Source organism: Zosterops lateralis (assembly GCF_965231275.1).
Source record: "Zosterops lateralis genome assembly, chromosome: 1".
In the NCBI taxonomy this organism is placed as follows: Eukaryota; Metazoa; Chordata; class Aves; order Passeriformes; family Zosteropidae; genus Zosterops; species Zosterops lateralis.
Window position 1 is genome coordinate 40,954,954 of NC_139762.1, and position 24,356 is coordinate 40,979,309.

The window sequence follows — 24,356 nt, forward strand, 5'->3', positions numbered from 1 at the left end:
CTTGTATTAAGTAAATAAATAGTAATTTTAAAATTACTATTTAAAATAATACATTTAATAAAACAGTAGTAAAATAATTCCTTATAGAAACTGATAAACTTCAGAGTAAAGAGGAAAAATTAAGCTCAAATTCAAGTTCTTCTAAAGTAAGAAGTCAGTAACTCAGATTTACAAACACATATACTCATTTTTTTAAGGTATGTTTCAATAAATACAAGTACAGCTGCTAAACACAAGATAACAGTTAGAAAAGGCATGATTAATTATAGCTACCTCAGGTTAGCTTTGGTTACTTTGGCATTCTCAGTACTCATGGCAAGAGCCTTCCACTGTGCAGTTTTGGCCATTTCATCTGATATGTTTACAATTGAGGGATCAGTGCTAAAGAACAAACATACTTTCTGGTTAGTATTCAATTCCTTGCAACACTATTATACTTACTGTCACTCATCATTTACATCAGTTGTGCCTTCTTTCAATATTTACACAGCCACAAGTTGACTTAATCTCTTAAAAGTATGCTTCAACAAAAAACTGAGAATTTAACTCGCCAGCACTACCATAATTACATAGCATCTCAAAACAGTTTTTCACATAGGTAACAGTAAGATATTGAGAATATTTGAGAGGTAACCAATATCTAACTTCAGAAAATTATTGTGCACGCCCAGAAATAATGAATTGAATCACACTGTTGTGCTAAGGCTTTCATGAATCAGTTAATTTAAGTGGCTTCAAGGAAATAATCAAGGGCAAAAGAGAAAAGGTTAATAAAATTTCAAAAATTCAGGTGAGATTTGAAATTATCAGAAATCTAGAAATTCCAGTTATCTTGACAGATAAGGGTTTTTTTCCTCAAAAGTCTTATCAGATATTTTACAAGGTTCTTTTGTCAAACCACTCCCCTCCTATCTGCAGAAGATAAGTTTACCCTCATAGATGTTAAGTTTTTAAAGCCTGTTTCCACTTTTGTCCTCCACAGAGTTACACGTTATAGTTACAGCAGACTTAGGTGTTGCTGTAGGTCTGTTTTCTGTTCTGTTCCATATTTAAGCTTCAGAATCTACCCCAGGTCATCTGTAAGTTTTTCAAATGGCAGAAAAAGCTTTCAAAGCCATTTTTCCTCAGGGATCCCCACAAGACATAGAAGGCACCAGAATACATACAAAACACATCTTCAGGTTGTGTTGGAACAGTTGAGAACACCTGACAACTACCTCAGCTAAACACAACCGCAGTAAGGCAGATACCAGTTGAGACAAAATGCCTATCAAAGCTGAAAGAATTTCAATGACTGAAATTCCACTACTTCCTCTTCTGGAAGAGAACCTATTCTTACATTATGTTCAGAAAATAACCCTCTAAAGTAAAAATGGTTTCCTGTAAAATGGATTTTTTTGTACCATAGAAATGATGACTTTAGCCCTCGCTTAGGTAAACTAATAACTGCACACTTAGATTTCTTCTGTAAAACCCAAGTGGCTGGCAAACATATGGCTCAACTGATGCTATTAGTTGCATAATGCTCAGTATTTCATGCACAGTAGCACACAAATATTCCATAGAAACTGACCAAGGACGCTTCTTCACCTTTAGTACAGCTGGTCGAAATTGAGTCATCAGATCTGTTCAAGATGGTCGTGTAAATTTATAATTAAGATGCAGTTTTAAAAAACAATGCAATACAAAAATACTGATGTAGCACCATGAGATATCTTCATACTTGCTAATCATGGGTAAATTACCAGCTTGGGGAAAAAAAATTATTTCAACTCATACTCAACCAACTTAATACAAAGCAAATTACAGCCTCTGATAAAAGAACTTTCAAACAGACACATTATTTTATACCTGTATTTCAGGGATTTTACAGGAAAATCCAGATTTGCTTCTCCATATGCAAGATGTACACTGTCACTGTCTGAAAACATTCTCTCTGCTTCCTGTAAATTACAAGTAAGAAGTCTGTAAAATTACTCACATAGCAGAAACCACAGTAGTATCTCAAGTAATTCAGTTATTATCTCAAGTTATACGACAGGTATTCCAGAGGGGTAAGAGGCACTTCTGTGTAGGTATCACAGTTGAATGCAGCAGACAGAGCTTATTAACTTCCCTCTTACAAGTGTTTTATTAAGGCAGGGGACATGGGAGACTGGGGAAGGAGGGTGTTACAAGCTTGGCAAGGAATTCATCTAGGTGGTGTACAGCAGTGCAGGACTTATATGGAGAAGTTACAGAAGCTATCTGACTGTATTATTGATAACTAGCAGTTGCGCTTAATGACAGCTCCAGATACACACACGAGCAAAGTGTCCCTGATATTATGAACACTTTTGTGACTAATTTAAGCAGAATAAAGAAATTCTACTCCATCACTTCTCTCTCCCTCTTCTTTCTCTCTTACTCTCCATTTTCTTTCCTTTTAATCTGATGAAAGACGAAACCCCCACCATTTTTGTGCTAATAACTGCTTTTTTCCACTTTGCTTGAAAATTTTGATCACAAATAAGAACCACAGTTTGTAATAGCATAATTGAAACAGTAACTTAATTCCTTAACCACCAGCAACAGTTCCTCTAGTAAAGAATTTCATCTCATTAGGGAAGAATTTCAAAATGTATATCTGGTACATAAGGTCATATGCTCAGGTCATATAAAATTCTTTTAAATTGCATTAAATGTTTCCTAGAAATTTACAACATGCTCAGTTTGGTTGTTTTCACACTTACTTCTTTCTCTTTTATCTTTTTATCATCTTCTGTCTTCTTTTTACTTTCTGGCATAAGATCATCAAGCCAGCTAAGCTCTTTTTTGGTAAAACATAAATCCATGAGCTTGCGAATGAACACTAATGCTAAAACCTAAAGGCAACCACAGACAAAATACTTAATATTAAACTATTCAAATGAACAAAAATGCACACACACTCTCAGTACACTCAGAATCTGTAATTGAAGCCCTTTCTTATAGTACTAGATTTTATCTTTCCCCAAAGGTAAATAATTTCCACTCTCAACAGATATTCACAACTGAATTGCTTATTTTCAGGAAATGAGAAATCTTTGTGTTTCAAAAGTGAACAGCTTGTACTACAGAGTATTTTTGTTTCTTTCCCACTCCCTTTTTTCTTAGGGGCAGCAAACATCTTCTGAAGAGACCATGAATAATACATGTAGTCTTGTACAAAAACTATTATTCTGGTTAAACAGAAAACTTACCATCATAGGGAAAACAACAGCAGCTGCAGAGGCTTTAATCACCCACAACAGAACTAGACAAGTGAGCTGAACAACTGTAAAGATATGAACCTTCCAGAGTGGCACATAACGTAGATAAATCAGGTCAGGTTGATGTTTGGCAGGCATTCCAAACAGCTTTATACGGTCAAAAAACTGCACGGAAAACAAAATCATACTTCGGGTAATTATTTTTTGCCCCTCCAGAAGAAAAGAAACATTTTTAGGGGACTACAGAAATGTAAGATAATCCCCCCCCAAAAAATACTAATTAAAGACAGTGAACATTCAAGGGGGTGGAACTGGGGGCTGCTTTGTGGGGGTTGTCCCCTGCCTTCACCAATAGTAAAACATTGCAGGATATTTCAGAAAATTTGTTTCTTAGCTACACTACTGAAAGAATAAATAAAAAAAGAACTGATGAGTGAAGACAATATTTTAAGAACAAATACCTGAACATCACACTCAGGAAATTATCCTACATGTGATTGAGACAATATGGAACTACTTTATTGTAGCCATATAATGTGGGGTGTTACAGTTTTCTTTTCATTCAGTGTTATACAAAAGCAAACTACTCATTAAAATCAGACTTTACCTGAATGCCTTTTAATGAAGATACTCCCATGTAAAGAAAGACACCATACAAAACTGGCATTGGAATAAACTGGGGAGGAAAGAACACCCACAGTTAAAAGTAGAATCAACATGACATAAGAGAGCAGTCCACATCAGTGAAAGGTACAGACCAAGTAATCTTTTACTTTTCATTTTACTTAAGTGAAATCTGAGGGCCTATGCATATTTATCATTGAGCAGCAAAAAAATCTAGAACTAACAAGGCTATCACTAGGATAAAGAAGTAGTTCTGCCTTGACTCAATTCACTCAATTTTCTATGCTGCAACCAAAATTTGTATTCATGGTAAGTACACTGCTTTATGTTGCTATTTGATAGGAACCGTATCAAGACTACTGTATTCTGTACAACTTCATGAAGTTGCCACATTAAGTTTTACTTTTGAACACTTGCATATCTGAAGCAGACAATACGAAAACCTCACCATACCAACTGAGCTATGAACACCTGCTAATTGTTCAGAGCTAAGTTTTGTTCCAGTAAGAAGACCAATTTAAAGCTTATTAAAGATAATACTTATAATAATGTAAAGTGTAATATATAATAGTTTATATAATTTTGTACAGTGTGATTTCATGTTTTTATATAAATTAGAGCTTACTAAGATAAAGTTGTCCACTGATCTCAGTGGCAACCTCAAACCATCAAACCTCTGCAGTGAAGCCTTCTTTGCTCCTGAATTCATTAAGCTTCCAAGTGAAGGACAGCCAAGATACAACAAGAAATCTTAATAAAAACTGCTGCTATCAAGACTGAACAAAAACCTTTATTTAAACAGTGTGAAATAAAACTGCCTTAGGGATTCATTACTGTGTGTATGTCTGTGGCTAGTGTCTTCACTGTAAGTTCTGTAATTTGATGTAGTATCTTCTACTGCATTAAGTCAGTATAAATCTACACATGAAACAAAAGCACAGCAACTGACAGATGTAAGGCTTTGTTCTCCTTACTTCTTTTGAACAATATCAGTCATTCACACTGAAAAAGAAAAACATTTCTTAAAGAGCAAAGAGTAATAATTCAATTCCTATTACCTTGGGTCCATAAAACAAAAAGTATTCATTTATAAGAATAAAAAAGTTACAATACGGGGTTTAAAACACTTTGCTTCAGCAACTATCACTTTCAATTTTTGCTTTTGAGCAACAATAGATCTATTTCAGTATTTCTGCTTTTGATTCTGATTATTTGCATTACACAGCTGAGCTCCTGGTAAATTTTTAATGAGAGATTGTAAAATCTGAATACTTTTTTTTAGTAACTGCTGCGGCCGTATTCTTTTTAGACTTTTACATTCTTTAATAGGCATACAAATGGTCAACAATTAAAATTTATAACACATAACTACTTATTAAACTATAGCTGTATGTTTACTGGATTATTCTTTCCCATTATCTAATTTGAGAAGCTACATTTCTTACAAAATTACTTGATATCTCTCTTCGTTTAAATGGACTTTTACAAAGTTCTTTAGAAATACCAGAAGTTATGCAATATCTGCATTTCTGGCAACAAAAAGATAGTTCTTTCATTTCTCCTTTTAACTACTGGATTTGAAACAACAAAGCAAAAGTTGAACAGATTTTAATAAATCTGAACTGAGTAATTTTCTTCCAATAGAGTTGCTGAAAGGTTACTAGGGATATAAATTAAGAGAGCAATTGTAATCGGATGCTACAACATGACCTGCAAAATCACCATTACACTGTGATGATGCATAAAATAATCTTGACACTCTAAAAATCAAATGAAGTTTTGTATGCTGAAGAACAAGAAGTGCAAAATGTCATTTCTCCCTTTTAAAGCAATTTTTCTGTTCCTTCTGCTACACCATATTACTTCTGCTCAAGTAACTTTGCTGCTTTATCACACTCCTTTTCTCTCTCCTTCTCTTCCTCACATAAGAACTGCAGTTTTTAGGTAACATGAACGCGAGAAACTAAAAAAGAGCTGGCAAGAAAATCAGGTAACACAGGAAAAGGTTGCTTTCTCCACTACTCACTACATTCCTAGCTTTCTCAGATTTAATTTTCTTGCATCCTTCCATATTGTTTCTATTCAACTAACAGCTGTTGCTAAAAAAGCAATTTGAGAATGAGTCCAGGCATATCTTACTTAACAGAACTTTTTCCCATTACGAAATTCAAAATCACAACATCAAAATCAAAAGCATAAAGAAAATATTTTGAGAAAACTGTCTTTTACCTTTAACACAGAAGTCATGAACACTGACAACCCCATCAGCACAAAAATCATCAATCCTGTCACTCGCTGCTCCCGAATTCCCAAAAACTTTGGTTGTTCTCCGGGTGCTGAGCATTGAGATTCAACTTTCAGGCTGTTAACATGACTTATAGACAGGACAGTTGCAGCAACAAACCACGGTAAGCCCATGAGAGAACATATTCCCAACATAATACCAACCATGAGCAGATCAAGATGATAACCACAGCCTTTCTGTAAAATTAAGCAAACAAATAACTTGATATTTCTATTTATATGGTATCATATTTCTAACTCAGCAGGTGAATAACCTACAACTACAAAAGTCAGATCCTTTGCGAGTGTCCACAACATTATATTTGTTCTTGATTAGTCAATTTATACTTATATTTAACAGCTGATGGTAATTTCACAAATTTGCAGAATGAATTTGATTTAAAGTAAATCTGACTTACATAACATTAGATGTCTGTAAAAATTCATTTTACCTTCAGTTTATGCTCTTTCCTGTTTACAATAACAGCTGTTATCTGTTGATCCATGAAAATGAGAATGGTACACAGTAAAGCAGGAAGAGCAGCAATCAAGAGTGTCCACCAAGGATTGCCTCCAAGAGGATCTATGAACCATCCTCGGTCTTTTCGGGTGGGCTGGAAAAAAAACCCAACCCATCAACAATGAGAATTAAATTACTAAAATAGAATGCAGACCTAATCACTACAAACAGCTTCAATGAACAACAGATCATTCTCTTAAATATGCATTTAGGTTGTTTTCCAGTGGCTTTGACCAAAAGACTGATTTAGCTGTTACAGGTGAACAAGACATTTATAGAGAAAAAATTAAAACAAATCCATTCAATTCCTTCATTTTGTACTTTTACATAAAAGAATCTTCCTCTTCACAGTAATAATACAAAACATAATTTCTTCTGTCAGATGAAACATCCAAAACAGAAAAGAGAAACTACTTGATCAACTACATTCTAATCAAAAAAGAGAAATTTCTGGTTCTATACAACTCAATTTTTCTACTGTTTCATAAAACTGCAAGCATTTTAAAAGTTAAGTTTTTCAAAAGGTTTTGTTTCTTACTTCAAACTTCTCTGGAACATTCAGCTTAGGAGAAGGTATTCCGACAAGATAGTCAATCACAACCATGATTACTATGGTCAGAAATACTGCAAAGTCACTGATGGTGGACCGCACCTATAAAGAAAAGACTTTTGTTAAGTCTTGCTTTTTCACTATTATAATTTGCATGTGTAGAAAGACAATTTTCTCCCCTGTAAAAAGTGAAGTTTATTTATATTATACTACACCACTGAACATTATCTATTTTTTCTTGTTACTTCAAAATTTAAGCTGCCTACCAGCACAGTATGAAGTTGCAGAAGACAAGTATTTCGTACAACTGTTCACTCATTCAAAAGTGGTCTACTGCCAGAGGAAAAATTACTTCAAACAACTCCATCATCTTTCTCTCCCCTCAATCCCATTAGGGGGCTTGGCCATCACAGCTATCCTTGGTACCTTAGGTCAGTAATATTCATACATTTCACGTTTTAATCAATAGGAGGCGGATAATTTGCAATACATTCATATTACCAAAGATAACTTTATTAAACAGGAAGACATTACAGGAATGATCTGAGGTTTATAGCAGATCTAACCACTTCATTTTGCCTAGCAGAAGTTACATAAATCAGTCTAAGAAGAATCATCACATTATGATCTATTAAAAATGGTAATCCCCCTGAGAAACCATTCAAAACCCAAAATATCAGTGGTCTGGGGAAAGCAATTAATTGTTTTGTATGGCTAGGTGAGGAAAATTGTCTCTACTAATGATATCTGGCAATAATGATTTAATGTGGGGAGATGGACTGCTTAGGTCTTAGAAACTTTAGACTGTCTTGTTGTAATTCCATAAAAATACAGAATAAGCACCGAATTTTCTGCAGATTATTTCTTTCCTCAAATGTTTAAAATTTTGTAATTATTATCTGATTTTTGGTTTTTAATTTCCTTTCCTGTCTTAAAAGAAATCTCTCAAAATAGAATTCAACTCCATTAAATTATACCAAGGTATATATTACAAGGTAACAACAGTCTAGTCTCTAATTAGAATTACCTTAGTTGGGAAATAGCGTTTGGTCTTGAATTTCTTAAGGAAAGAGGAGAGGAAAAATGTTGCAAAAAACAGTATGACAGACCAGAAGAGAACATCTGGAATATATGGTCCATGATGGCCGCAAGCTGATCCGCGAAACACACCATGATGTTCTAGACATTCCTGCAAAGAGAAAAACTCTTCATATGTCTGTTTTATTCATCCACTATATTCAACCAAGCTTCCAACTTTTACATAGAAAACACATTTGAGAATGTTCATAACTCCAAAAATTCTTTCCTTTATCACTACCTCACCCTGAAAAAGCCAGACGTGTGCTATCTGTTCCAGAAAAGCCACAGTAGCCACCACTGATTATTTCAGGATGCCAAAATGCTGGGAGATGCCCAAGAAGAAACAACTTATTTATGGTCACATTTCTTCTGTTCTGTTTTTCAAAGCACTGAAAGACTGCCCAGGAAAAGCAGAATATCCAACATCAACTTTAGGCTAACAAAATAAAAAAGGATCTCCTCAGTTTCTCCCACCTCTTCAACTTTGTTTTGCTCAATTAAGGGAAAAAATATAGTCTTATCAAATAAGATTACCCAAATCATAAAAAAAAAATTCTAGCTAAGCAGGAAAGTGTAAATAATGGATTTAAATAAAAAAGAAAACAAAGTCAGATGATACCTATCCGAAAGACTTACTGAAATGCAAAGCAAAAAGTTAAAGTAGACAAATGGAGCACAAGGAAACAACAAGCCAATAGGTCAAGTAGCTGGAGGCAGCACTGCATCAACCCAATTAATTAATTAATTTATTGAAATTTTATCTTATGACAGAAGTTCTCCCTATTGACAATCTACTTTGATTATAAGATGACACCAAATCCTGGATCAGTTCTGTCTCTTGGGTAAGACTGAAGATGCTTTAAGAGGTAAAGGCATATAAAATAAATAATAAATATAAAGGAAATAAAAAACCTATGTTCAAAAGAAACTGCCATCCTAAGTGATTATGGTAAACTAGAAGCCATAAAAACAGTCCTGCTACAAGTCAAATAAAGCACTGAGGTTTTACAAAGAATTTCTGCTGTGCAAAAGAGGAGCTTTAGAGTGAATGTCTATGCTCAGATACAAGAGGAGCCGATACACAGATATCCGCAGTGCTTCTCTAGGCAGCCTCAGATGGCCAAAGTAGGCACACAACCTCACAAAAACCACAGCAGACCCAAATCATTTGAGATGCAGGTGGAAATCAGATGCCAGGGTAAGCAAAGTTGCTGCATTTATTCCACTGCACACTGCCCAAGAAGCTACTTATCAGCAGAAGTGTTTCTCTCTAAAAGCCTTTCAGAGCACTTGCACATGGTAGCTTTCCTCATCTTTACCTGCACACAAAATTAGATATTGGTATAAAATATTCACTTCAGAAGTTAATGCTTTCAAGCCTATTCTAAATAGTCTTGTTTTCAATTTCAAATAATTATTTTTTTTCCAAACAGTATTTAGGTAGTTCTTTTGATTCTGTTAGGAGTTTTGCACCAATGTCTAACAAACTAATGAAACATGTTTAACTACAAATTCCATCATCATATCATATCAAAAATATTTCTTTCAGGAACTGGAAGGAAGCAAACTCCTGTTTATTTACCTCATCATGTTCACCTGCAGGAAGATGACTGTGGTGCCTAAGATTATTAAGGTGGCTACCTAAAGCAGACACTTATATTAGCATTCACTTCCTGAATGCACTCATCTAGTCCTCTACAATGACTGTGTAAAGCCTTATGAAAGAAATTAAGAGAGTTCAAAAATACAGTTTTAAGGAAAACAGTCCAGGTTCAATTAAAAAAAGAAATCAGATGAAAAAATGTTGATAAAATGTGATACCATGCAGGTATTTATACATACACAGAGATACATACACATAGCTTTCAGATACTCACAGAAACTGTAAGGTTACTCCATGCTATATCTTCCCTAGACTTATTCATACTCCTCCACACACGCAGTGTTTCATTGCTTGGCTTCTCAGGCTCAGAACACACACATCTGAAGGGAAGAAGAAAAGTTTATATGCTCTTAAGCTGTATGTCCCAAAATGCAGCAATTTGAAGTCAATTCAAAAATCCTGAAGAGTTTAAACCAAAGTTTATCCCAAACTGCTATGGAAGAAGCAGAGTACAAGGCTTTTTCTTACATTACATGACCTGGGACTATTGAGAGGGCGGAAAAAATGAAGAATCAGGTCACCCTCAAGTAAGACACCATGTTTGAGTACATAGTGAGCTAACTGAAGATATAAATGTACTCAGCTTTAAAGCAACTGTATACATTCTTTTTAGCAATATTTCTCTACAAGTAAAAATGCCCCTCCCTAGTGCAGCATTTTGCAAACTTGCATTGCAGAATCCTTTCTGTCAGGCTGACAGAAGTACACATCAGATACAAACTCCCCAAAACACAATATATAGACTAACTATTGATTTAATAGGATGTTTTCGAATAAAGCTATTCAAGTACACCAACTGGTAAGCTTAACATATAAACGTTTATGTAAAAGAGGAGAAAGGGGTAATAAGGAAAAAATAAGTCTCATTTTTCCATGAGATTCACTAATGACACTGAAAAAAGCCCAATGAACCATGGAAGGGCAAATCTGCATCCTAGTGGTGTAAAGTTAAAGAAGGAAAAAACATTAAATGTGCATGGGCAAAAAGAACCTCGATTTGCAAAGCACAATGTTTAGGGAATCTAAAAAGCACTAAGTAAACAAATTTTCTTTTATTCACTGAATTCTTAAGTAACAGCAAAAGGAAATGGGAAAGGAATGGAAAGCAGTAACTACTATAAGGTAGTTGCCAACACAGACTCATCGGAAGAGAAAGAAATTGCAACAATAAGGACAATGAGATAAATCATCATTAGTTGTTGGTCAAGGCAGCAACATAAACAAGCATCCTGAAGGAAGACTTGGCAAATTTCTCAACAAAGGCAATGAAGATAAAGTATGCCAGCAAGCAGATAGGCAGAAATCCAGAAAGAGAAGAAATGAAACAACAACAAACAAAAAAAACAAACAAAAACCCCCAAACAAACAAAAAAAAACAACCCAAAACCACAGAGAAAATGTATGAATATTTGTGGATCAATTAACTGAATATGCTTGTTCTGCACCCTTTTCCGCAGTGGGGGTTACAGAGTGGGGAGAAAAGGAAAACGAAAGAAGAAAGCAATTGTGAACAGCTGGATCTCCTACAGTTTTGTGAGAGTTAAAAATGCAGGACAAGCCCAAGCTGAAAACTGTAGCATGTCCCAAGAAGCATAGAGCTAAACCAAATTAAAATCCCACCTTCCCATCTCCACCCTCATGCCCTGCCTGTGGCAAAGCACAGTCAGGTGGCAAGTGCCAGAAGACCTACAGTACAGTTTCTGCCAGATCAGTGGATTTAACATGCCCATACAGAAGTCCAGTGAGGACCCAGAGGCACTGAAACAGAAGGATGAGCAGCCAGTAAAAATATGAAAATGAGGAAGTGAGTGTCCTCCCACAGCCCGCTCCTGGCAATGTGGCCCAGTCTTAGCAGCTGTTAAGACAGGAAAGTGAGCGGAAATGTCCAGTGTGAATGGAATACGAGAAGTGGTGTGACAGGGTGTTTGCCCTTCCCCCTGAAAGAAAGTACTGAAGAAGCACTGAATGATTGTAAAAGTGAGCAGAGATCTTGGAGGGGAAACACAGTAGTCCAAACCTGGTTTGACACTGTTAGAAGTTACCCTGTGCGCAAGATGATCTCTGTCCTGGCCAGGCAGAGCAGCTGTCCAGCAGGACAGTGAGTATTCTGCTCTCCAACTAGGGAATGACTGCCCAGTGCAATAAAAGCAGGGACCCTCACCTGAGTGCACAGACATGACCCCGTTGGGGTCCCTCACCCTGTGACCACACAGGTACAACTGAAGCTGGAAGATGCACATCTCCAACAGGAGAGGAGCACTAGTATTTAAAAGAGTTCATTTGAACTATGAAAAATGAACAGTTTTCTCTGAGCAACAGTGGGCAGGATACCCATCTGGTAACCCAACCCATCCTATTTCATGAAACTATACTTCCTAGAAGTAGCAAGGCAGAAGTCCCGTTCTGACCTTCAGTAAAGCTGCATTAAAGCAGGCTTTGTCACAGCCCCTTATCCCTTCAAACCACCCATAGCTAACACAGAAAATTCAATCCCACAGCATCTTGAATAGAGTTTTTTTTGCAGTTTCTCATCCCCATACCACTCCTAGCATTCCCTCTACCCTTCCTGGAAGGGGCACCCACTGTCATTTAGTAAACAGTATGTCTTCTCTATATTTCCCTATTTATTTCACTAACAGATAGAAACTTGGTACTTACGAATATGAAGTGAGTTTATTCAAATCATTGTGCATATTGAAGGCATACACTTCTCCCAAATGAACAAGCTTTTCCAATGCCTCATAAATAAATATGATGCATATGAGAGCTGCAAAAGCTTCCTCAGTAAATCGAGTGATGTAGCACACGAGGCTGCTGGCATCTGTGGCTACAAGCACAATGCATAGAAATGCAGTCCACAGACCAATGCTACTTCGCAGGGAGAGGTAGGAAAGACCATAATCCCTGTGTAAAGAAAGAAACAAAAAGCATTACCTGAGCCAAAACCCACCTGTACTACATTCTATTTGAAAAGATACTGACGCCAAGCTTTATAGGTATTCAGCACTTTTCTCATGCTTGGTATTAGCTCTGAAAGAAGCAGAATTTTTTTTTGTCTCATCTCCCACCAAAGCAAAGCAACACTGCAAGGTGTTTCTAGGATTGACAGTGCAACTACCTAGCTTGGGAAGCATCATGGGGATGGATCTCTCCAGAACTACCCAGATGGTTTCTCCTAGAGGGCAGATCGATCTCTGCTTACTCCTGCGGAAGCAAAGCCAACAACTTCACACAGTCAGAATATAACTTCAATTTAAGTCCTTGCCACTTCTTATCACTGATTTTCTCATTCAAGTTTGCCAGTGCCTCAAAGCTTTACTAAATCATATCAATTTCTCAGTCTCTTGCCACTGTATTTACCTTCATGGACATACACATTTACTGCACATCTGTTTTGAATTGCAGCTATTTTAACAGGCTAGAATGTTAAAAAGTGCATCATGCCAGTATAAACATGACTTACCTGCAAAATTTAAATAATATTTTTTCAAATACTAGAACTGGTCCTGTGCTTCCCAAGATAGTAAGAGGTTGCCCAGCAAAGAGAGAATAGGCAATCCCAGTTAATGAGGCTCCAAAGAGAGACTCTATTGCACTCTGTTTGGGGAAAAAAAAAACTGCTGTAACTTTGCTGCCTTTCAGATTAGCATTTAGCATCATATCTTCATTAAAACACTTTAAGATGCATTAACTTAGAAATAAGAGAAGATGTAAACACATTGCAACTAATATCCATGTTTGAGACAAGAATAACTTAACACAGTTTTACAGTAACAATACCATGGACAAGATTTTGAAAACTTCACCCCTGAGAAACAAAGACATTCAAAACCATGAGAACAAGTTACTAGTCCTGCTAGCTCTGGAGGAAAAGTATACCAACAATTACACAAACTATAAAACAAAACAAAAAAAACCCAAAAACAAACAAACAAAAAACCCCAAACAAAAAAGAAAATAATTACTCAACATGTTGTTTACAGAAAATTAATGGTCTCTGTAAAGAAAATAGATATTTATACTGCAACATACCTACAGTGTGCCATGTCAAACCTGCATCAGTCAACCAAGCGTTACAAAAGAAAAAGAAAAACAAACTGACAGGCAAAGGTGCAGAGGAAATTACTGAGGAATATTGGTTTATGTATACATGACACCAAAAATAGATGAGCAGTAAACCAATGTCCCACCTGGTAATGCATTTCTTTTCAAGGAATTAAGGTATCTACTTCAGTTCTTGATTTAAATGTTTCCCTATAATATTTTCTGCAAAAATACCCAGTTACAATGCGCCTCAAAAGAGAGGGGCCAGAATTTTAAATACTAAAATTATATTAAATTTATATACTTAAAATAAATTTATATACTTAAAATACTTAATTACACCACCTGCCACTATGAGAAGTCATGGATTACAAATTCCTGCAATGGAATTACAGCGTTCCTGGTGGAACTTTTAAGCATTAGCTATTTTGAAATTATGCAAGCCTAAGAAAACAGAATTATGCAAACTTGAGCTCCAATTCAGGAAAGCATCTGAAAATGGTCAAAATTATTTGCTGAACTGGGGCTACTAAAAATGAAAATGAGTCCTTTGTTCATAACATTAGGAAAAAAATATAATTCCAGTCTCTTGTTCTATTACCTTTGAATTAGTGGTTTTGGTTAGTCAATGCATTAACCTTGGGGCTCTCAGTCAGGGTGGCAGGGACAGGAGCACTGTGGAGGTGATGGCCTCTGAGAATGCGAGGGAAGGTTTCAAAGACAAACTGTGTACCTTACAATGTCAGCTACTGTGCTTGAACATATGTGTGCAGTAACTAAGTGTTTTATTCAGTGATGCACACCAGATATCTGAAGGCAGGAACAAACCCGCAAACAATTCCAGATAGCTAAAAGAAAGAAGGTGTTTGAGAATCAAGCTTTGAAAGGAGGGCACTTTCATTATTATACATGTTGTACATTCAAAATTTACACTGTCATTTTAGTAATCAGTGGCAAAACCAGCAAGCAGAAAAGACATAATTGATTTCTGTATTTTCTATCAGCTTGAAGTGCTACATCAGTAAACAAATATCTGAGTAATAACTGAAAGAGATAAAATAATTAACTAAATTTTAATACAGTACAAGCTTAAAAATTCATTAAGTATCAAGAAGAATTTTGTAACATTATAAGTTTCAATGGAATCTTAGCATTTGTAAAGGACATGTCTGAATACATCTTGTCCTCCCACAAAAGGACAGAGCCTTGTTTCTTTGTGATAGATTTAAAAACAGAAAATACACTTCAAACTAGTTTACTCGTAAGCCAATTGACACTAAGTTACTAACACCACTGATATTAAGTAATTTTTCCCTGCTTCAAAAACTAAGTGCAATGACCTTCTGGTGAAGAAGGTACTGCCCAACATAACACTACCAAAATTTTGTATGGTTTACATTTGAGTCATTTACAATGAAGAGTATTTTCTGCTGATAAACCTCAGACCCTATTTTATTGTGAGCAACATATGTATTAGTGCAAGCATAAACATATCCTGTCAGTTTCATAAATGGACTGCTGGCCACACACTGCAGGCACTACTCAAGGCCAGTGCATGTTCTTGGCTATCCACCTTGAGCCTCTGACTTTGCCTACAGTAGGCCTAGTGGGATGGTGCACCTTTACTGCTATTCATTACTCTTTAGCAGCCAAAAAGAAGGCAATGCAAACCTTTTCTCAATTCATGAAGCCATTCATCCAATAAGGCAGGATAAACATTTTTTACCTCCCCTGTGCATCTTCTCCTGTTCACATAGGTTCCCCACATTTTCCATAGCAATTACCTTTTGGGGAAGATCTGCTTTGGGGCAGGCTAATCAAGTGCTGTGGGTAAATTCTTCAAATACAAGTATAAGTAAATGAGACGAATGCACACAGTGACTTGCCTCTGAAGGTCTAAAAGCCTGGCCACTACCATTCTTTGTACTCACTATTCTGCCTTGTGTAGCTTCTCCCAGGAGCCCTCCAAAAGTGATTACAGGAGACATACAGGCACAGTATAGGAAAAGAATCGAGGCCAGGCACTGCAGGCTTAATGCATCCTTGAAGTCACTCAAGAAAAAAGGTGCTTTCCTTTTGATGTCAAGTATCAAACCACCAAAAAGCCTAAATAGGTGAGATGAAACTCGTCAAACTGTACACTAAAGGATTCTAGCTAGTTTAAAACTATGGGCTACACATGACTGCCAGTGCCTATTGCCGGCACAAATTAGCTATTTCATAATCCAGATTAAAGCATAACAATTAAAAATGTAAATTAAAATCTTATCTATTCCAATTTAGCAGTACTCCAAATATAATCAAGCAGGTTACACACATTTTTTAAAGCTAAGATTTTTTTTTATATGGGTCAGATACTGAAAAAATAACTTTGCAAACAATTTTACCTAAATGATGCTTTAAGTCAAATCTGCCTTATGATATTCAAAACAATGGAACAGAGAAATATGCTAAACCTCAGCCAAGATCACTGCATTGAGACGTTTCAATATTACTACTTCAACATACAGTTATAGCTTTTTATTTGAATTCTCTACATACATATGATTATGTCATTAAATTAATTTAGGTCTATCATTTTTAACAGTGTTCTTATCTGGAATACACAGACATTCTATAAATGTAAGTATAAAATCAAATATAACTAAGTTCAACTGGGAAAGTTATTACCAAGAATTTAAAAAGCAATTTTAAAAAATCTTAATTATTTAAGAATACTAGATATTAATTTGCATTTAGAAAAATGTTTTACTTTTAATTATAAAAAAAAAAAAAATCTCAAATACTCCTAGGAAAAAGAAAAGCCTTATCTAGAGATAATTCCATGAGCAGAGATGAACTTTTCAGCTTCACATACTGTCTACAAAACCAGTAAGAAGTAATTATAACAAAGCCACAATAGTAAAACTCAACACAAATGTTGTAAAGTCTTTCTCACAAATGTATGAAAAAGATGCATTTGATTTGGAAGTTTACTATTCTGGAGATAACAACACTGTACATATACTTCAAAGCTTTTCAGCTGGTTTAATCTCTACTCTCATTTCAGATATTAAAGTGTAATCATAACCAGGTATTTCCAATATTGGAGACTTCTTTAGCAAATATTTTGGCATTAATACAGAATAATAACCAAAAGAAGTTCCTTCAATTTTATTTTATCTCTATAAGAAACCTGAAAAAAACCCCAAAACTAACCAATACCAAACTACTTTTTGGCACTCTATTTTTTACTGTTCCATTTCATATACACATAATAAAACAGATTTGCATTAATGGGATTTTTTCAGTACCTAGCCTAACATTGAAAATTGCATATTCCTCCTGTAATTATCATAATTGCATGCTCCTGAAGATTAAAATTTAAAACCCAACTCTTAAAAGTCAGTTAGTTAAATTAGGCAGCATCTTATGTGAAATCCTTCACAAATGTGTTGAGAAACATTGCCAGAGGCTTGAAAATACTTTAAATAGATTGGCACTTACAGGCAAGAATCCAACACTTGAAAAGGACAAAGGATGCGCTCTGACACTTGTACCGTGATTTGTTAATGTTTAAATGACAATCATTAGGATGAAGATTTATCATTTTTATTTCTTTATGGAAGCTAGCATCTAGGGAAGTGAACACACCTTCCAGTTCTCCGAAGTTCAGGTCCAGCATGATGGCCTTCTTCTTTAAGACCCTCTCCTGTAGGAGGAGTAGATCCATTTGGAAATTTAGGTGCCTTCCTTTTCTCCTACAGCAGAGACAGGGGGGGAAAAGGATAAAGGAAAAAAAATACTTTGAGATTGCCTTTACACTAAAAAGCATAATTAAAAGAGAGGGTGCAGAAATTCTATGCCTTCCACACCCTTTTCCATATTCCCAGCTCATCAGCAGTCCTCCATTTTCCAAACTAATCTTTTGTTGAGTACAGATGACTAGAACTGTACAACAGTACAGATGACTAGAACTGTACAACACTGCCCTGAAGACCTTATTAGTACCTTGCACAACAGTATTAATCGCCCCTGTATCTACAAGAAATAGATTCCTGAAATACAATGAAACAAAGCCTAGATTTACAACACACAGTAGAGACACAACCATGAGACAGAATCTTTAGACATTTTTTTTCAAGCATTTCTAGAGCAGAAATGTTTAACATGTATCAGAAACTAACCTCTTTTTATGATACACACAGTATTTAGTTGAAATATAAATGAGAAGTAATTCCCCTGCTGAGCAAGCTGCTTACCAGCTCCTCATAAATTTTTCAGCTAAGCTTGCCTTCCAAAAAACCCTGAGCCCTTGCTTATTTTGGAAACAAGTTACATGGTAACCTCAGGCTATTCATGAATAACCTGTATTGCCATTCTATTCCACCCACTCCGCCAAACCACCACTGGACTCAACAATGTCAACCTTCTGAACCAAAAGCACTGGTCTCTCTCCTGCTTTTGATCCTGGAGGCCCAAATTCCTGTAAGTTATTAAGAGGGAGGAGGGGAAGAAAGTGTCTCTAAGGACCCACTTTGCTTAGCTCTCATTCTAAGTCTGCATCATCACAACTGAGCAGTATGATTGATTTTTATCTATTTCATAAACCTTCTGTGAACATAATATACTACTGACAAAATACATTCAACATTTCAATCAATGCTGCATGCAACCAGAAGTTCTTATAATAATTAAAATATTCTTGCTGATCATTCTTGCAAGACTAGTAGTAAAATTCGGTAACATAAACTCAAGTACAATTTCTCACCAATTCTTCCAGTTCTCACATGAACTCATTTCAGTATTTCAAAAGGAAATATTGTAAACAAAATTACCTTAACAGCATAGCAGAAGACGGACTAATGCCTTTCCCCGCCTTCTTCATTAATTTTTTAAAAATATTTTTCTAACTTAAATAGACAATCCACTTTTTCTTGCAAAGTGGGTGTGGGGACTTTCCTGATGCTTTACAGCCATCTGGATAGGAGCCAGTAGTGTGGCCAGAAAGGCCAATGAAACTTGACGTGTGTGTCAAGAAGAGTGTGGCCAGCAGGATGAGGGCAGTGATTGTCCCTCTACTCAGCAGCTCAAATCTTATGTTCAGTTTAGGCCCCCCCACTACAAGACTGGACCTTTTTTTTTCTTTTACCTGGGAAGGAACACTTTTTGGTGGCTCAATTCGTATAGACGGATCCCACTCTCCTGGAGGCAGGACTGTCACTTGGTCTAAAAACTCATCAATTCCTGATAACAAATCATTTCGGTCTTTTGCTTTATAGGCAACATCATGGAAAACCTACAAAAAGAAAGTACTCGACATTCATTTTTATTATATTTTGTTGAAAGAGGAACTGATGATCATTATACAATGATTACACTTAATTATTTTTAAAAAGGCATGGAAAATATTTTGTAGGTCCTCAAAAGTTTGGCTTTTGCTTTACTTAAATACTTTTAAATTAAAAACTACTGGTATGCACATTCCTAAGGACCATAAAACATGGAAGTTTTATCTTCAAACTCAAAATGAATATTGAGTTCATTTCTAAAATTAAATAAAAATTAATCTTCAGCATTCAGAACATCAAGTTCATGTACTATTGTCTGAATAATTTTCCCTACAGCCACTGTACCATTATGTTGTGCTAAATCATGACAAAAAAAAGACTTCAAGTAAGCTTCAAACCAAAACACAAGTTTTTATTAAGAATAAGAATGCATTTTTATACATGCACATGAAAGCAATCCTACTAAAAAAACCCTATAGCATTGTACAGACTACTACAACATGAGCTCCAGATGCATTTCACACACTCAGAGAGAAAAAATTGCTATTTTACTATAAAAAACTGCTTGCAGAAGATGATCCTAAATTTTTCTGTACATTTGAAACCTGAACTGTTTTTCTCCAAATACCATTCAATCTGATCATTAAATCTTCTAATCTTAAAACAGATCTCTGAAGTCTACTCAGGCCTTTTTAGACCATCAAATAATTGATTATTTTTTTGTTTTTCAGTGATCTAGAGTACTCCTAAAACTTGGATCAGCCTATCTAAAAAAGATCAGAAGCTGCAACTAAAGCTTTTAATATTCAATTCTCACACTGCACAAAAACTGTATTCACAGACATGTTACCAATCGCAAAATGACAAATTTTTAATATACATTACCAAACTTTAAATTGTTCTAGAGTAAAAAGTACTTGTATTTCTGCTAGATAGCCTTAAATTATCAGCTATTCAGTAGGTGGCGCTCAATGTGAAGTTAAAATTAAAACATCCTAATTTTCCTCAGTAGGATGACAAGACTCTTAAAAAGTCCTAGTTGCCTCCTGTGGTCTTTAAAACCAATAGGGCTCTAAGCATATGACTTCAAAAGGCTATTAAAATTCTAATTTTATTTATTTGACCTTGCTTAGATTAAAAAAAAAAGCCTACGATGACTCAATTGCATGTATTTTTAAAACTTTGTGTTCTGAGCACTTGTGCAGCTGCTTCTGTCCCTTCTGACATACAAACTCATATCAAATGCAGTTCTACTTAATAGTTCTGTTAACCAATTTAACACGAAAATGAAATCTATACATAAAAGCAAATTTTTTTCAGAAATACATTTAGGATTTCTTCAAGACAGACAAGGAGGAAAGTTAATTTACTGTTATCTACTTCACTAACATAAAAAATAATTAAGTTTACAGTTCTTAATTTAACCACTTTGTGTGTTTTTTCTTCAACCTACTCTAAATCATTTACTGAAATCCGTTCGTAAATGTATCATTCTAAACTTCAACTACAAACATTTAAAATATATCACTCACATCATCTGTCATAAGCGTTGCTATTGACCGTCCAATTTCATGGTACTGTGGAGCTTTTCCTGCTGGTCCCAGCAACAAAAACAAAAACCTGTGGAGAAAGAAATACAGATGAGTATAGCTGACTCATCTGCATATATTCAAAAGGGGTCTTTCAAATTGATGTTTAAAGAAAATTGAGTGGTGAAGTAAAAATAACATCTTCACCACTTCACATCTTAAAAGACTGCTGTAACACTGTGAAAAACTCATCTTAAAGTCATTACTGGAAGGAACTCAAATCCTGAGCTAAAGCTACTTAGATATCTTCTTAATTAAGCCTAATTTTTCAACTTCTTATAATGCCTTAAACATTGTAGAAATCCACAGACTAGAGCTCAATGAATATTTCCTCTGGATTCCAAGCCTTTCTGACACTCCCAGCAGCAAAGACCCCTTAAGTGGCAGCCTAGGAGTTCTATTACCTGTCCTAGCCCCGCTGCTGATCACCTCTTCATGGGAATCATAAATCCCCTCACCTGCTGTCACTGAGCATGGCACACAGAGGATGTACCTACTGTACTACTTGCAATACACTGGGCATACTAATATAGTCATATCCTGGTCTTGTGTCAATGGAAAGGAAGGGAACTTGGGTATCTGAACACCTAAAGTAAGTGACATTCTGAGAAGCTGATCCAATCTGGGGGTTGGGTCACAGCATACGTTAGCAGACTCTTGTGCAGTAACAGTGCCTAACATAAAACTCACCAAAATCTTGACCAGGAATAGCATTTTACAAATTCAAAAAGATACAAACCAAAGAGTGAACGTCAGTAATTTGTTTCACAACCTTCTTCCTATATTCCATGAAAATGATGTTCCCAAGCACAATACATCTGAAAAAAGTAGCACCTTCTTTCAAGTCATAGTACAAAAAGCTCACTTCTGTCTCCTTTGCAAGTTTACTACTCTAACTGAAACTGACAGTGAATTTTCAGAATCCAAGTATGCTATTCCAGATTTGCAAGTCTACATCATTCTGAAAAACTTAGTACAGAATAATTTTAGCTACAGAAATCTACATGCAGAAATTCTGGGTTTTCCCAACAAACATTATGAGAACTCCTGTGAATTACTCTCTGAAAAATCTCACATATATGTATTTTTGCCCTTCAAAAGAGTGCATAAGCTGGAAATCACGAACAAAAACAAACACTTTGATCATTTTAAAACATTAAAAACCCATCAAAAAACGTACATGTACAAATGTATGCCAAACACCACAGAACAGCCCAATACATCAATGTACACAGAAAATGAAGTGTCATCCATGATGATTGATGAAATTATTTTCTACCTTCATCATGAGATCTGCATTTTAATATTTGGAATGTTTGTGGTAAACATAACCACAGTATACTGGCGAGATCCTTGGGTTTGGGGGAGCAGGGGTGACTGCACCAGGTTGGATATTGCAGACTGAAAACAGCTTCCATGTATTAGCTGCAGATTGACTACTTCAATGTCAATCATGTGAATTTAAGGCATACAATTAAAAAATGGTTTTCCACCACATAAGTCATTCATATGCAGAGCATTTATATAGAAAGAGCAGATGTTCAGATCAGACAGACCTTCAGACTTAGTGTGCTCTTCCCCACTGACAAGCTGTGTCACACCAAAGAGAACTCTTATCTTCATGCCTATCTTTAAAATGTCAATACAAACTTGGAAGACTCAAGTCTTCCACTTAAGTCTTTTACTCCAAATCAGCTATCAGTTTCAACTCCTCCACTTACTTAAGACAGCATCTTTATGTGTATAGAGATGTATATATGTGTGTGTATACAGATATATAAATACTGCATTCAGAGAATTTTGTGACAGATGTCATTCTTTCAAATTTTGCAGAAAATGACTGACATAATGTTAAACAAAACTCTACATTTTCTGAGCTTAATACAGTATATATAAAAATTAACAGCTATTTGAGATCTTAAATATTATTATCTTATTGCATAAGTAAAGCCAGATTTTCCAGGCATTTATTTACCGTGTAGGAACTGGAACCTCTGTGAGACCCGAGAGAAGCACAGCAGGGGAGAGCCTCACAAAAGCAATAATAGGTCTTTCTAAAAAATCTACTTCTCCCACTAACACATTTGATGCTTCTGCTCCTGAAGGAATTTTCCTCATGAAGTTCATATCAACCTATTCATACAAAGATGAAACAAGTGTTTATTCCCTTACATTTCTTAGCAGAAATTCCATAACATAATCATGTTTATCAGAATTTACTAGACATTTATGCTACAAAGAAAAATTAAAAAGCAAATTAAATATCCCACAATACAGAAAAGACAAACACATTTAGAAAATGTCAGCCAGCCAAATAATAATAAACTATTTTCTATAAGTTAGAATTACTAACACCTAGTATATTCTAGAAGACTCCAAACTGCATGATCACCTTTCTAATATTATCATGACAAACATTCCATGATAGGACATAAATTAACAAAATCTATGCACAATTAAGTAAGAAGAGTTCATGTAATTACACATGGTTTCTAAAATGCAGTAAGTTATTTCACAGCTGTGTACTACAAGTATGCCATAATTTTGAAAAGTAATTTGTATATTTATCTTTTCATTCATAAAGAATATGATGGCTGAAAATCTTTACACCTTCATTTCTGTACTTAATTACAGAAGTGCATTAGGAAATGGTACAGCACATGAACTCTGTGTTCACATATACACACACACACAAGCACCAGTGACATAGCTAGCTAGAGAACTTACAGATGGCCTCTTGAGTCCCACACCAAGTGTGCCACAACTACAGTGCCAGGAGGCTGACTCCTGCCCAACAGGAGACAAGGCAGGTGTACACAAGGACAGGCCAAGCAAAAATATAAAAACTGTGACAGAGGAGCAGGAATATATGGCACCTGCCATGATTAGATCAGAACTACAGAGTAACTTAGCTTTCTGTAAACAAAATTATTTAAATGGCAAAACAGTTCTCTTACAGTACTTCACAGTACAGATGACACTTCTGACTGAACTTTATAGTAATAGCCACAATGTAACTTGCCCAGCAAATTTAGATTATGAAAGAAATCTAAGAGATTTACAGCAGATTTTTACAGGATTTCTTTCAGAAAGTGGTATTACATGTTTCTAACAATTAAGATGTACAACAACTTTTGTAGAGGAAACTCATACGCATAAAGCAAATTCTTCTTAAAAGCCCTCTTCACTAAAAAGGAACCAACAAAATGTTCTAGAAAAAGAAGTTACAACACAATGTAAAAAATTGCTTTCATAAGACCCTTAATAGCAGATGTGAAAATATCTGCAGAAGAAAGTGCAGTGGCTGCATCTTATTTTACCAATATAGTAAGAAGATCAAACATTTTCCAAAAATTTCAAAACACATGACACATTTAGCCTAGATCATATTGTGACACAAGTTATCTCTCAGTGCCTATTTCATGTGTACACTGGTATCAGTCTTAGTTGTAACTTAAGGGGGAAGTTACAACCAGCACAGTTTTTGTTACACAGTTAATTGA

At 35.4% G+C, this 24,356-nt stretch overlaps 1 protein-coding gene across 3 annotated transcripts in view; it reads right to left on the reverse strand.

The window, feature by feature from the left end:
• SLC4A7 (solute carrier family 4 member 7) overlaps positions 1-24,356 on the reverse strand; it is a 92,735-nt gene that overhangs the window by 7,312 nt on the left and 61,067 nt on the right. For 2 of the 3 annotated variants that reach the window (XM_083856336.1, XM_083856337.1), the window contains exons 8-24: positions 22,829-22,986; positions 20,797-20,884; positions 19,126-19,272; positions 17,628-17,734; positions 15,926-16,100; positions 13,414-13,547; positions 12,609-12,854; positions 10,165-10,270; positions 8,235-8,396; positions 7,196-7,309; positions 6,590-6,751; positions 6,084-6,335; positions 3,838-3,906; positions 3,222-3,395; positions 2,733-2,864; positions 1,852-1,943; positions 274-381 (exon numbers count right to left, since the gene is read on the reverse strand). In XM_083856336.1, the coding sequence (XP_083712462.1) occupies positions 274-381; positions 1,852-1,943; positions 2,733-2,864; positions 3,222-3,395; positions 3,838-3,906; positions 6,084-6,335; positions 6,590-6,751; positions 7,196-7,309; positions 8,235-8,396; positions 10,165-10,270; positions 12,609-12,854; positions 13,414-13,547; positions 15,926-16,100; positions 17,628-17,734; positions 19,126-19,272; positions 20,797-20,884; positions 22,829-22,986 (2,426 nt within the window). Of the gene's footprint in view, positions 1-273; positions 382-1,573; positions 1,626-1,851; positions 1,944-2,732; positions 2,865-3,221; positions 3,396-3,837; positions 3,907-6,083; positions 6,336-6,589; positions 6,752-7,195; positions 7,310-8,234; positions 8,397-10,164; positions 10,271-12,608; positions 12,855-13,413; positions 13,548-15,925; positions 16,101-17,627; positions 17,735-19,125; positions 19,273-20,796; positions 20,885-22,828; positions 22,987-24,356 lie in introns of all 3 variants that reach the window. The other variant, XM_083856338.1, reaches the window with a different exon arrangement.